This window comes from Nyctibius grandis, chromosome 6 (assembly GCF_013368605.1).
Source record: "Nyctibius grandis isolate bNycGra1 chromosome 6, bNycGra1.pri, whole genome shotgun sequence".
In the NCBI taxonomy this organism is placed as follows: domain Eukaryota; kingdom Metazoa; phylum Chordata; class Aves; order Nyctibiiformes; family Nyctibiidae; genus Nyctibius; species Nyctibius grandis.
In genome coordinates this window covers 59,545,832-59,560,390 of record NC_090663.1, presented here as the reverse complement: position 1 = coordinate 59,560,390, position 14,559 = coordinate 59,545,832, and the positions used below count along the sequence as shown (strand labels likewise).

Here is a 14,559-nt window from a genome sequence, read left to right as displayed (position 1 = left end):
TATGATCCCAACTCTTCCTACTACACTATAAAATTTCAGTTTTTTCTTTTGCAACTTATGCAAAGAAACTTATTTCATTTTTTATTCTATTTATTTCCTTACACTTTAAAAATTTATTTGGCTGTTTAATATGTCTTGCTAATGTTGGTAAATGTTTTTTAAATTCAGACAAATTGGAACATAGAAAATTACAATCTATCAGATGTGGCAAAGAATTTAATCCAAAAACATGATTTGTAAAAATCTTAGAATACGTTTAATCTAAAATATAGCTAGTGTTAATCTTTAATTCCTCTCTAAAAAGAGGAATTCATACATGCAGCAGTACCATACCGTGTTGGTGTCCCACCAAGACATATGAACTGACGTGACCATCAGTAAAAGGAATGGATAGCTGTAAGCCTGTTTGCTGGGTTTTGTTTATCTGTTTGGCTCTATTGGGGCACAAAGTGGAGAAGGAGACAGTAGTCTCAACAATGACAGCATCTCAAAGTAGCTGGAAGGGTTGGCAACACAATATACAATACAATGAAAGCATTTTACCAAAGCATTGTGTCTTCAGTATGCACTACTGTAGCAATTTGATTTCATCACAGAATTTTAATAAGGAAATACTTCTCAGAGTGCAAGCATTTGTGAAAATCTTGAATTTTTCTTTGAACCACAGAGTGATATTGCTTTGATCAATAATTGCTGTAAACTTTTCTATTTCATTTTAATTTTGTTTTCCATTGTCTTTGATTGTTACTTTGCATAGATAAATCACTGTTGCCTCAAGATACTTTCACAAACAAGCTGATAGTCTCCATGGTTTTAATTATCCTGGTTAAATAAAAGTTACTACTACTCCTGCTACTTGATGGGAATTCTAATTAGTATTGTCTGTTTTGTTTTTTCTTTGTGTGAACACATTTTTAAAGATTAAGCTAAATCATGTTCTGTAAATTGCATCTTTACGATGTATCTTATTGCCATTAAATGAGTTTACATGAGAGCTTAAAGTATTTAAAAAGTTCGTGGAAATAGTTTAGTTACCTAGCTAGTTACTGTACCTCATTCTGTGGCCCAGCAGGTACCGTTAAATATGATGACAAATCTTCCAAAACATATGTACACTTACAAAAGAATTACCATTAGCATACTCTCCCACAGAGCACCCATGATATTGTGTGGATTGTAAATTATAAAAATTTTCTCGGCATTAATTTTTCAGTTGCCAAAACAATAAAATTAAGAGCAGGCAAACAGTGTCTCCTCATTTAAGCCCTTGCTTATTATCCAGATGAGTAAAGGTGAGGAAATTGTTAAACATACCTGATAGTCATAACACTACAGCTATATTTTCTGGTATGCACTACTGCTCTGCACAGAATTATTTTTGCATTTGAATATAATTTGAATTGCATGTGTCTTACTAAATATTAGTCATGCTGGTTAAATGAAGGGTCAAATTCCTGAATAACACAAATAATTCTCCAGTGGAAATACCAGGTGTGTTGTAGGTATCTAGGTTACCATGTTAATTATAATTTTTTTAATCATTATGACACTCTTATGCATAAATTTTTAAATGAAACCTGTTAGAAGTTTACCTTGATGTCCTTCAAAATACAGGCTAAAGAATGATGGATACCATAAAGATCTTAAGAATGCACATGTACTTAGAGTTGCACTATTTTTCTTTAGCAACAGCCTGTTTTCTTAGAACAGAAGTGACTTGTACTTGGAAGGAATCCACCCCCATCCTTAATAGAACACTAATAATGCAATACATCATTTTTTATTAATCCTTTTGTTATGAGTGTAGTGCCTTAGGTGGTAGATAAGGTAGATTTGTCACAGGAAAATGAGACTGTCTGCACTGGAAACACAGACTATTATTTTTGTTCTGGCTTTGCAATTACAATATAGACATAATGACAAGTCTGCTTGGACTACCCGCCATTCAACAAATGATACTTGAGATTCTGTCCTTTCTTAATAGATGCTTTCTTATTATTTTGTATGTGCCATTGGCAAAAAACATGCTGCAGAGCATAGCAGCCTGCTGTGCTGATTTGAAACCCAGCTGAAAACCTGAATTCTTCTAAATATATGCAAAGAATCTGCATGGCAACCAGCAAACCACATGAATTCACAGCTGTAAATGGACTCTATATGAATAGTAACATACTGTCTTCCATACAAGCTATGCCAGAAAACTCCCATTTGCTGGTGAATGAATAATAATACTCCACATACAACGCGATTTAAGATTACTTGCTTCTATTGGTTTTAGAATATACTAAAAAGAACACTTTCAATGGAGAGGGACATCGCTACTGTTTGTTATTATTTTCATCCTCTGTAATGCAGGATGTCGTTCATTTGGCATATCCAGCACAATGGATGTTTATATCACTCTCTAAACAAAAAAAAAAGAGGAGAGAAAATTTGTTTTCACTTGCCTGACTTGCTTACAATCAGGCATCTCAAAGACAGGCCTCTCTAATCCTGAGCCTATTATTGAGCCATTACTCATTACTGTGCAATCAAAAGAAGTCTTTACAGTACAGTGCATTATCTCGTAGCTCATGTTGGCACTTATATTCTATTTTTTTTAATTAAAAATGCAGAAGTCAACTTACCTGACAAGTGAAAGCTATTGGGTCAGCCACTTTCTTAAAAATGTGCTCAATCTCCTCTAGTGCAGTATAGTACTCGATCTGCGCGGTGGTCTTAATGACTCCCCCACAGTAGACATTTACATATACAGGGCCAGCAGGAAAATCTTACAAAACACAAATCAGAACAGTAGCTGAAAATATTTTACAATTCCAGTCCAGAGGTCTCAGGGAATGAGTAAAAGAACAGGAAAATATCACAGAAAATGCATAGAGTCGATGAACTGGATTTGCATTTCACAGACGATCCAGTGTAGGCAATTTTTATCCAGGTCTTTCAGTCTAACATTTAAAAGCTGACAAAAGAAAATACATATCTGTAACTGTATAAAACAAAGCTATTGTATTGCTTCACGTTAGAAAGGAGATGACAGCACGCACCAAATTTCCAACTTCCCTTTGATAGACTGATGACCTATAATGAGCTCCCTTATGCCTACAAATTAAGGAAAAGTTCATTTATTACAAATAGTGGAATTGCTATTCATCTTTTGAAACATTTTTCTTAATTGCAGGCAAGGTTCTCAAAGTTGGATTTTAACTAGGCTGCAGAAATTGCAGTATAATTACTTCCATTCTAGTTGTTTACCTAGTAAAAGCAAAGGAAAGAGGCATTTGTAGAGTCTGTTACTTAAGTATGGCTTGCTCTGTGTATGCAGCATGAGTCCTCTTTATGAGCACATTTTACAATTCATTAGTATTCACTGTGCCAGGCATCCTGCTGTACCACACCAGCACTAGCACGGTTTTCTTAAAATTCTAACTCTGCACACAAAAGAGTGATAAAATGGGCAATACTGAAAATGGAGAAGAGTAATAGGGCCAAAGAAACTAAATGAATAGCACATCACCTTAAATCACTTAAATTGAAACTGCCCAAATGCTTTTTTTTTTTTTAAAAAAAACCCAAACATTTTTCTTGTAACATCAGATCAGCTGGACCCTTATTAAAAAAGGGTGCTCCCAAACTTCCAACTTTTCCAGATTTTGAAACAGAAAAAAGCCTACAGAGAGAAGTGTTAAATACAGATGATATAAGAAACAAAACTAAACTTGGGCTGCAGCTCTCTGCCAAATTTTTCATAATATTTCATTTACTGTTCATATTTTATTTCTTCATCCACTATAGAAACCTTCCTGTCATCAACAATGTTCTCACAGAATAGTTCGGGAAGAATCTTTTAAGATGTGTGAATGAGGATTTCAGCTTTTGTTCTCTGAAATCCAGTTACAGATGAAAGTTTCCTGTTGGTCATGTACTTCCCAATCAGATCTCTGAAAACAAATTCTCTGCATCATCACAGTGATAAAGAACTCTCAGGCTGTATGTGGCCATTGTCTCAGGACAGTGTTCAGGATGAAAATCAGGCCACAGAATTACCCAAACGTAGCTCCAAGAAGCCACTGTTGAAAATTGTAGCCTATATATACATATTTCTTCCTATCTAATGTTGTATTGCAATGGTTTTAGAATAAAATATTATGTAAGTTCCTTTGGGAATTCACAGCATGCAGTGGAGTACACTGAATACTTAAGTGAAAAATTTTTTAATTCTTAACTCACGTCAAGTGCGTGGGAAAAGCTGCGGCGCTTAAATCTGCACTGATCTCCTAAGATAAACTGTTGCTAACTAGTTGAAACTGTTGGCAACTTGTTATGGATGGAGCAGTTGAAAAAAATCATTAGAAACCAGCAGAGCTGAATGATACAGAGAAATGGCATGGACATGAACAAAGAAAAGAAATCATTTCCTGTGTCAGTAAGAATAATAGAGATCAGTATCACCAAATTTACTGCATTAAATACAAAATGAAACATTTTAGTAATAGAGGAATAAGAAAAGAATATTAGCTTTGCATTTTATGGCAGTGATTTTGAACAATGTTAATCTGTGACTAATCAATGACATTTTAAGACTGCCACCTGCCATTTAACCACACAAAAACAATCTAATAGAACCTAGTTTCCCATAAATCACAAGGCCTTGCTTCTCTGCATTATTAATAAATGTTCAGTGTGCAAAACCTATGTACAGGAAACACCTACAAAATAGTGGGAAGTGAAACTACTTATCAGAGAAAGTGAAGGGAGTCCAAAATTTTCTGTTTACTTAAAGGTAAAGAATGTTTTTCTTACCTAAGGCTTTCACGTACTTGACCTTCTTATTCCAAGAGGCTGGCTGCGTCCTAATTCGTTGATTATCTGCTACGAATTCAATTTCTAAAGTTTCATCATCTATTTCATCTTTCAATAAAATGAATATTTCACCAGGGTTCTATAAAATTAAAGTATGTTCCCATTAGTCCTTCAGAAATTATACTGAGTGTAAAATGCAAATGAAAATAAGTTGGAAGGAAAGTTCCTTTACCAACAGCTTCATACAAAAAATCACAATACCAAAACATAATGCCATCTCAGTGTTGTCCTTTAGTATTTTAGTGACATAAATGACACAATTAATGTAGTATTTTAAATTCAGCTTACCTAACAATATTTTAAAACAGTATTTTAAATACATATATAAGTGAATTGTTACATTTTCTAAGACCATTCTACTTTATAGTCTAGAAGAATGACATTCAGCCTAATAAGAAGAACCTAAAATACTTTAGATTCACTTAAACTCTTCAAGTGAACTGACAGTAAAGTAAGACAGAAGCAGCAGGTAATGTGAGACAATACCCCTCTACTGCCTTCTGAACCAGAGGGAATGTTACTCCCTTAGAACTGTACTGAGCTCAACAATAAAATAATGTAAGTCATCTTTGAAAGACAGATAGCAAGCAAAATATGTGACATTCCATGTACACTGTAACCTCCATATCTGACTGCAGCCACTCGCTTATATAAAGGAATGCAGAGCTGGATACTGTACTTTGTTTACATTTTCACATATTTTCTCATAGCAACTCACAAACACATATGAACATTTGTGTCCATCAGATATCCCTGCAGATGTGTATATATAAATATTTCTGATTTAATTTAAAATCAGACAAAGTATATGCTCACACAAGCACTTGTGTAACTCATGTGGTATGGGCACATATGCATGTACCCATATACCCATCATGGATTCTTCCTAAAAGACACTCTGCATCTCTCAAGAAGTGCCTAACTACGTGATCCCTCTAAACTACAAGGTCTACATGACAGTAATATCTCTACTCAAGGTGCCAAATAATTCTAATACAGATAAAATCCCTCAGAGGCTGTCTCAAAACTATTTTATTTGCAAATCCTTTGGCTGCAGTGTGGATGTGACACAAAGGCAAAATAAATCCCATTGCAGTCTCGATGCACTCTTGTTTTGGCCCCTTATCTGCTATTTGTTTTCAAAACTGTTATAGTATGAATGAGATTGAAGCATGAAGAGGAGAAGAACATTGACTGTTATCCCAAAGATTTTAACATCCAAAAATCTTACCTCACATGATATTCTTCCTGGAAGCACCAATATTGACTGCTCATTAGTTTCTAACGTTTCAGAAAGTACCTCTGTTTTGAAATTGAGGTCTGTTCTTTCTGATGCTCCCCTGACATCTGACAAATTAACATCAGAGCTAGTCTGGTGATCTGAAATAAATAATGTGGAATGAAGACACCGTTAATAATCCCAGATCAACAAAACATGGCAATGATGTGTTTTCCAACATATTAGAGACTCATATGGCATTTGGGGTCACATTAAGGGTATCGCATGAAAGCCTGGCAAAATTCCTTTTCATGTGGTGAGGTTTCCCCCTTTGATAAAGAGCTTGCCTCTGAAGTTCTGATCCTGCAGCCTTTTTTACATGAACAGGGTCTGCTCATATGCTTTGTCTTATTAAAGTCAAAAGGGACATGGCCTCTAGACCAAAGTTGTCGTGACCAATGAGATCATAGATATCAGCCAGTTTTGTAGTCCCTGAAGAACAAACTCTCATACACTGGGATAAACTGGGATTTTTACCACTCTTGCTTTCCCTATATGTAAACAAGTACATGTTACACGTTTTCATTAGCCCATCTGTCTCCAGGAAGGATTTATGTGAGGGTAGTGATACCTGTGACCAGGTGACTATGACAGTAGACACAGATTTCCTTGACACAGACTCCATAGTCTTTGCCTTCCTTCATGGACAAAACAATGGACTGAAGGCATACATTTTTTGTGTAGGATGTTCTGGGTTTGGAAATGCTACCCCAGTCATACAGATAGTTTGCAACCAGTTTCTTTTCCATTTTGCTGTACTGGTAAAGGCCCAAGAGCCATAGTGAATCCTTCACCAAATCACAGAATTTTAATGAGGAAATATAAAAGAACTGACAACAGCATCTGCAGAGCTCTGACTAAGCCTGTGTTTTAGAAAAGCTATTCTTCACATCTGCTACTTCTCAGCTGTATCACTACTACTCCTTTCCAGACACTATTACCCTATACAAAACACTCTTGCCACCCATCTCAAAGGACTACAGCAGCTCTTCATCATGCAGGATTGCCCAGCGTATTGCAGTCACCTAGTTAGATTAATAACATCATTCCAAGCAGCTCAGAGTTAAAAAAATCGTGACTGGCTGGTGAGAAAATATCCTGAGAGACATCAACAGTATCTTGTATTACCGTAAATTATGGAACACTCACAGTCAATTACATTCAAGGACACAAATAATTTTTCAGGCATATATTTTCCACTTAAATGGATGTAGAATATTAATATAAATGAGTGATGGGCAGAATACAGAACAGTAGAAATTTGCTCAACCAAGTACCACAGCCATTTTGAGTTTTTTCTAAAACTGCCCAAGTGACTGAGGTACACAAGCCACACAGCGCTCCTAAGTGGCACAGAACTCTTTCCATTCAGCAACAGCATTGGTAATTTACAATTAGTTTTCTCACTTCTTGCTTGCCTTTATTTCCCCCACATATACCAGTTTATCTGATACAGAATGTTCCCTTTCCTTATCAACTTTGCCTTGCTTAAGAAGGCATAGATTTTAATAAAATTCTTCTATAACAATGTGCCTGCTAAGTGAAGTTATGCTAGGGAATGTAGTACAGAAACTTGGGTATGCTATGACTGATGTAGAATTTTTTTTTTTCCAGAGATGTGCTTGGATTGTTAGAACGATCTCAGAAAAAGAAAAAAAAAGAAAAGAAAAAAAAGAAGTATCATTTGTCCATGTGTTCTTAAGGAAACTAAAGGTTCTTTGAACACCTAAGGTGGGCAGGTTCAGTGTTCATCAACAGCTAGTAAAATCTTGCCAGCCTACTCCTGCTTCTATTCTCATGCCTTTAAGGCAAATTTAAACTGTGAATTCAGTGCAGATTGGTAAAATTACACTTAACCTATGTGTAGACACACTTTACTGAATTGAAGTAGTTTTAATTCAATTTGCTTTAATTTATTTTAAAAGTTAAATAGGCTACACTGAACAAAGGCTATTTTGATTCTGAATGAGAATCCACATGCAGCTTAACTAACCCAGCTCAAAAAGTAAGCACATTAATTTCCCTGTGAAATTCACTGTGAAGACTAGACTTTATCTAGCACTGCCCTTCAGAAAAAGGAAGGCCTGAGCCCTTGCTGAGGAAAACAGTTAGGATACTGTATGCCCACAGCATGTACTTTGGGAATATCATGTGTTCATATTTTAAGTCACTCATCAATCTTATACTTGAGCACATAAAATTTACTTCAGAAGACAACTCATATGAGGTGCATACTTCTGAAATTTTTTCTGCCACTTTAGGTAAGTGAGTCTTGCAAAGACAAAAACCATTTCATTATCAGATGGACAAAATGAGAGGACTGAATAACAAATCTGTTAGGCACTGGATTCTCAGACGTCAGCTTTCTGCCAGTGATCATTCCTCAAGGATCGTGTGGATGCATTCTAATGTATGTGAAGTTCACGACAGCTTTATTACTACAGTCTGCACTCTGCTTATCAAAGATGACAGTAGGTACTTCCACCTTTTAACATCCACAATAATTCATCTACTGAGATCATCAATGCTAGTGCTAACAAGTTGGTTTAAATTAAGATTATGTTTTCCTCACACATTAATTGCATTTTAATATTTTTATTATGCCTAATGACATATAACTACAATATCACGACTTCAACCCCGTCAGCATTGGGACTGCACAGCCCTACAGTTTAGAGAAAGTATTACGAAACGTGGCTCTTGCATCAAAGACTTGGATATTTAAGGGAATGAGGGATTCCCCTGCTGACCGTGAAAGTGGTTAGCAATGTATTAGATAAAAACCAGCAAGCAAGACTTCTTTCACTAAACATCAGCTCTACCTGACAATCAATGAAAGCCATGTACAGCAGTCCAAGAGTAACAGGGATCTATATTATCACTACTATATATTTAATAACCAAACTCCAGAGCCACCATTCTCCAGCACTCAGATTCCTACCAGCAGTTGCACACTATCTGTCCTAAAATGTGGAACATGAAAAAACCACGTGAAGTGTTATTTGTAAATGCTGAACAAGCAATACACCAGAGATTAAGCAAGCCTTGGCTTGGTGGCATTAACTAAAACAATGTAGCTCATGAGGGTTTAATACTACAGTAATGAGATCCCAGTAACACAAATGGAGCATATGTATAGACAACATTTGTTTATGTGGGCAGAAGGTGTTGCCTGATGTACAGATCTTTTGAACACTTAAATTTTGGACATCTTCACTTTGAATCCTCTTTACAATCTTGCTTTTAACCTGAAAGCAATGGCTAGGGAGCTCCACTAATTGCTAAGGCTTTCAGAAAAATGATCATTTAACAAGAATTTACAACTGTAGATGAAGATTAGCTTAAAAGAAACATAAAAGGAACATCATTATAATGCTGGAATATCAAGGAGAGAGGATTTATCAAAGGGTATTTGTTGCTTGGTGAATGTGTTCTTTTAACATTTTATGTAACGGTGACCTATCCATGAGGTTCTTAAAATGTAGCAGTAACGATTAAAATAATGGATGAATAAAACTGGACCCTTTCTTGTAGGACTGAAGTATAAGAAATTATTAACTATATCTAATGATGCTTAGACAGCACTATGAGCTAGAAGCTAAAAAGAAAGGAAAATCTATGATAATCTTCCCTTGAGTATTCAGGGCAGTCCTACTGGGAATTATCGTCTATTATAGAGGGTAATGCTCCATTTCCTTCAATCAGGTTACTTTTGTTGGCTTACTTTTGACAAGTACCTACTGCTGATGATCACATTGAAAGGACTGATCTTAAATTTAAGTTCATATTTAAATATCAAAATATTACACACATTTACTGTAACAGTTACTCACTTAATTGGGCACAGTGCTGATGTTTTCAATTTCACTTCAATGTTCTCTCTTAATTCATGTAATTTCAATACATCAATTTGGTATATTTTACACAAAACCTTTTGGAATGCGTTATTGCTTTCAATTTAACATTTTTAACTGAATTCATTAAATGACTTTGAAATTGCATTCCTTTGCATAAACTGAGGAATTTTAATGAAGCCTCTCTAGTCTCCCGTGGATTCAACAATTAATGCCTCACCATGGCTTCTGAACAACTTTCATGCCACATCCCACCTCTCCCCTGCCCCCAAATCCTAACTTTCAAACACACTCTTTAGCTGTCCCTGTTGCAGTCTACCTGAGGATTATAAATTGTCTCTGTCTTTGATTACTTGGTACTTGCTACATGTTTTGAGTCAACAATGTATGTGACAGATTTGGGGTATTAAAAATAGCAGAAAACGTAAACTTATGAAAGATTTATGTGTTTTCTAGGCTACCCATGGAATGAATCTCACAGCCAAAATTTAGTTGGTTTTACAAAAGCAAAACGCCTGCTAGATTTACAAGTGTCAATTCTTCCTCAAGTCTTGCTAAAGCAATGCTAGCTGAAGAACTGAAACTGCATTACAAAAAAAGTCCTCACTTATCCTTAGATCACACAACATGAGAGGGTGAGAAATACGGGCAAAGCAGGTTAGGCACGTGACAAGGAATGGAAAGGTAATTAAGCACATGTGGCCAACTTGCCACCTGAAAGAAACGACAGGGTGTTCCAGTGTCAAAGATTAAAATAAAGAGGATTACAGTGAAGAGCACTTAGGCTAAATTCAGCAGATAATTTAAGTGCAGGAGTCATCCCATGTAATATGGTAGGATCACTTCCCAGCACAGTGTGAGGTAAAGGCAGAGATGGTCCCACTGCGTTCTGTGAGGTATAATTGAAAAGGTGCTCACATATAAGTGACTTCCCTGCAATTCAAAAGCTTAAAGTCAAACACATGTGAGCATGCTGCCGAAATGTGGATGAAAGTAGAGCCACACAAAAAAAAACGAAGTAACCTTCTGCAACGTGGAAAAATCAGGAAAAAAGACTTATGCACTTTATATTCCTCCTGCAATCCACCACAAGTTTATCACAGACATTTATGAAAGTTAATCCTCCTAAAATATGGGTATTTGTAAATGCTGTATGAACTCAGCAGAGTGCAGCAGAGTGGGATTAAAAGGCAGCCTCTAACTGCATAAATTGCACTATAAATGACCCAAGAAAGGTTGTGAAAAACATGGAGGCAGAAAACATCCACCACACCGGGCTTCATTCAATGAGCCTGTTTTCCTCAGCATGAACATGGGATTTATTCATCTTTACCATAAGCCCTTTCTGAGATATGATTTCAAAGCAAATCCCCTTTTCTGCTCTGCTGAAAAGTTTTCTTTCACTGGTGGTGAGAGAGGGCTTAGGAATGGAAAGGTTTCTAAAAATCACAGAAAATTATTAAATACATACTCAAACATATAAACATCTGACTTAAATCTTAATTTCTTTCATCTGTTTTCTATCATGTATAAATTCCAGACCAAGGTAAACTTATTCATTATTGAACATATTGACCTTTAAATAATGTTTCTCTCTACGCTGAATTATCTCTCTTTTGCAAATATATTGACAGTTATCTTTGTGTTTCTCAAAAGCATTCTCAGTCCCAGTTTCTCCTGCATGGTTGAGGAGTTCTGTCAAAAACAGTAGGGTTTCTATGAGTTGGCCTATTTTGCCCATGTCTCCAAAATGTTTCTATTACTTTATTTATGGTGAACATTTTTTCTTGCAAATAAGCATCAAATTGACAGTTCCTTTAAAAGCTATTGAAATGGTTGGGGGCCCCAAGAACAAGGGACTAACCTAGTTACATAAATAAACAAAGGGGAGCCTTTTTAATGAAGATGGCCATATCTCACTTCAGACAACTGGGCCTTGAGAAGATAGTTTCTAATTAAGATGGCTGTATTTCACTTCAGACAACTTGGCCTTGGGAAAACAGAGGCACGGAAACATAAAGATAAGGGAGTTGCAACAGCTGCCTCGAAGGACGTGGCCTACATGGCCTACGTGATCCCCAGACTGAGTTTGCGCAAAAACAGGGGCCAGTGAGCAAACACAGTGAGGAAGACTACCAGCCTTCATCTGAAGACCCCTGAAGACCACCAGGGAAAACGACTGTGCATGCGAACAGACATTTGCATATCTCATGGTTATGTAAATGAGTTCTTGGAAATCTTATGACTATGTATAACTTTATGGTATATATTCTCTGAAAATTTGCCAGGTGGAGCACTCATGGTGGACAATCCCCAGTGCTGCCCAGCGCTGCAATAAAGAATGCCTGATAATGACACTGGTGTTACTGAGTTTTCTGTCGGACTCTTTACCCAGCCGCACCCAGCTTCTCACTTCGGTGAGGAAAGTCAGCCAGCAAGGGGGTTTGGAGATTTCCGATTTTTGTATCACTATGAGGAACAGTTTTTCCTTTTCTGAGTACTTGGAGTTGGTGTTTATGTCAGCAACTGATGGTGCTGCAATTTTCATTCATGTCTATTTCTCTCCCATAACAGAGCAATCCCTGGAACCTCCTCACATCTATTGTTTTATGCATTACTATACACATGTAGGCAAAGACTGACTTGATTGTGAAGGTGCATACCCACCTGTTCTTGTATTATTGGGTATGCTTTTGTACACAACAATTTACTACTCTGGTATAATTGTAGCCTAATGGAGTCATTATAGAATCATCTAAACACACTATAAGTCTTATTACGTGTAGCCGTATTGGATCTGATAGTAAAAACAAAAAAATCCTGCCTTCAAATAACCCCAAAACAGCAAAAAGCAATTTACCATGAATTTATCAATAACCTTTAAGAAATAATTTGCATGAAACAGTAGGTGTTTCTTTATATATATACTTTCATATGATTTTAACTGTATATTCAGAGGTAATCTAAGGCTGTGACAACTAACTACTTCCTAACTGGTCTGTGGCTTGGAAGAAAGATTTGACTTAAACTCAGCAATCAGTGCTTTGGTTACGATGCATACATTTAGAGGCTTTTTGGGACTAAGTTTATCTTTTACTAGGTATCAATTCACATTACTATTTTTACTGCAATCAAATCTATGATTTTCAGCTGCAGCAGCAGCACTAATAATATGACCACTCTGCTGAGCTTTAGACACATAGTAAGACTGTCCCAAAGAGTTTCTAAACTATTAGGCACACTGATTAGTTTGGAAATAATAACTACCTGCCTGAGGTCATTGAGATGCTGAGTGGAACTGTTGATGGAGCCCAAGCCTTGGATTTCCAGTTTCTACATTCTGGATACTTTCATCCTGCCTCTTCTCCAGGAAGAAACAAACTGAAGTCTGGCCCTCTGGGGGCACCAGCAACTCTCAGTTATTAAAGCCTAATCTTTTATTAAAGAGTCCATCTGTCCACTTCAGAGTTACTGGAGTTCTACCACAGTAAGAACACTTTGGCATTTTTGTTCCATTTCTCTGTGGTATCAGCACACTTCTATCTCACTTCTGTTTCAGTGAAGCACAGTGACTATACAGCACCAAACACTGCCCAAAATCTGAGATGGGCTGTTACAGCAACAGAGACAGGTTATCCTCCTGCTGCTGACTCAAATTACCACTGAAGACAAAAGGACTGATAGCAGAGGCATCCAGGGTTGTGAGAAGACCTTCAAAACTTGTTTGCCTGATAAAACCGTCCTGCAGCTTCCTTATTATTCCAAAGGGGCTAGCTGCAGCTGCCTAGTGGCTCTATTATTTCTAAACTACAATTCAAGCCTCTTATAAAATTGCACACTGTGCTTGGACACACAAGGGGCATGTGGCTACATTTTGAATTACACAGACATAAAAGAACACAGCTAGAGGGGAGCATTTTAGAATAAAGCCGTACTTCAGGGGAGCAGACCTGGCAGGCAGGCCAAACGCTCAGCTTTCAGGCTTAATAGAGGTTTAAGTTTTTACAGATATCACCCTCAAGGAACTACTAGTGAGTAGCCAAACTTTCCCCTCTCAGCCATGTTTGAAGCCATCTTGGCCATCTTCTCTTGAAGAATATTATTTACAGTCATCAAAGTTCAAAAAATTACATAGCTGGAAGGTCATTAAGCTTAACAGAACTGAAAAGTCCTTTAACATCTGCATTGGGAGAGGCTAGGGGGAGAGATGCTGGTAACTGGCACTCTCAGCCTTTGCCCTACTCAAAGTACAGAACGCATATCATTAATAGTATCCAAACATTTACTGACACAAGACAACATACTCCACGTTACAGCATCCCTTAAATCAATCTGGTTATAGAAGCTAGCTTGGACTGCAGCAGCTCATTTACCAAATAGCGCACCTTACTCTGAGTACGACAGCAGAGCTCCAATACCTGCACAGGGCTCTTACCTATGCCTGGATGAAATTTATGATCTGTACACCTCTAAATTACATGGGACTTGTCTATCTAAGAGACCACATGTCTCCCTGTGCCATGCTGCCACAGCTGCTGTCAGCAGAAAGACTCACGCCAGACACAT

At 36.9% G+C, this 14,559-nt stretch overlaps 1 protein-coding gene across 2 annotated transcripts in view; it reads right to left on the bottom strand.

The window, feature by feature from the left end:
* BANK1 (B cell scaffold protein with ankyrin repeats 1) overlaps positions 1-14,559 on the bottom strand; it is a 144,861-nt gene that overhangs the window by 115,054 nt on the left and 15,248 nt on the right. For both annotated transcript variants that reach the window (XM_068403714.1, XM_068403715.1), the window contains exons 4-6: positions 6,092-6,240; positions 4,801-4,939; positions 2,628-2,770 (exon numbers count right to left, since the gene is read on the bottom strand). In XM_068403714.1, the coding sequence (XP_068259815.1) occupies positions 2,628-2,770; positions 4,801-4,939; positions 6,092-6,240 (431 nt within the window). The remainder of the gene's footprint in view (positions 1-2,627; positions 2,771-4,800; positions 4,940-6,091; positions 6,241-14,559) is intronic.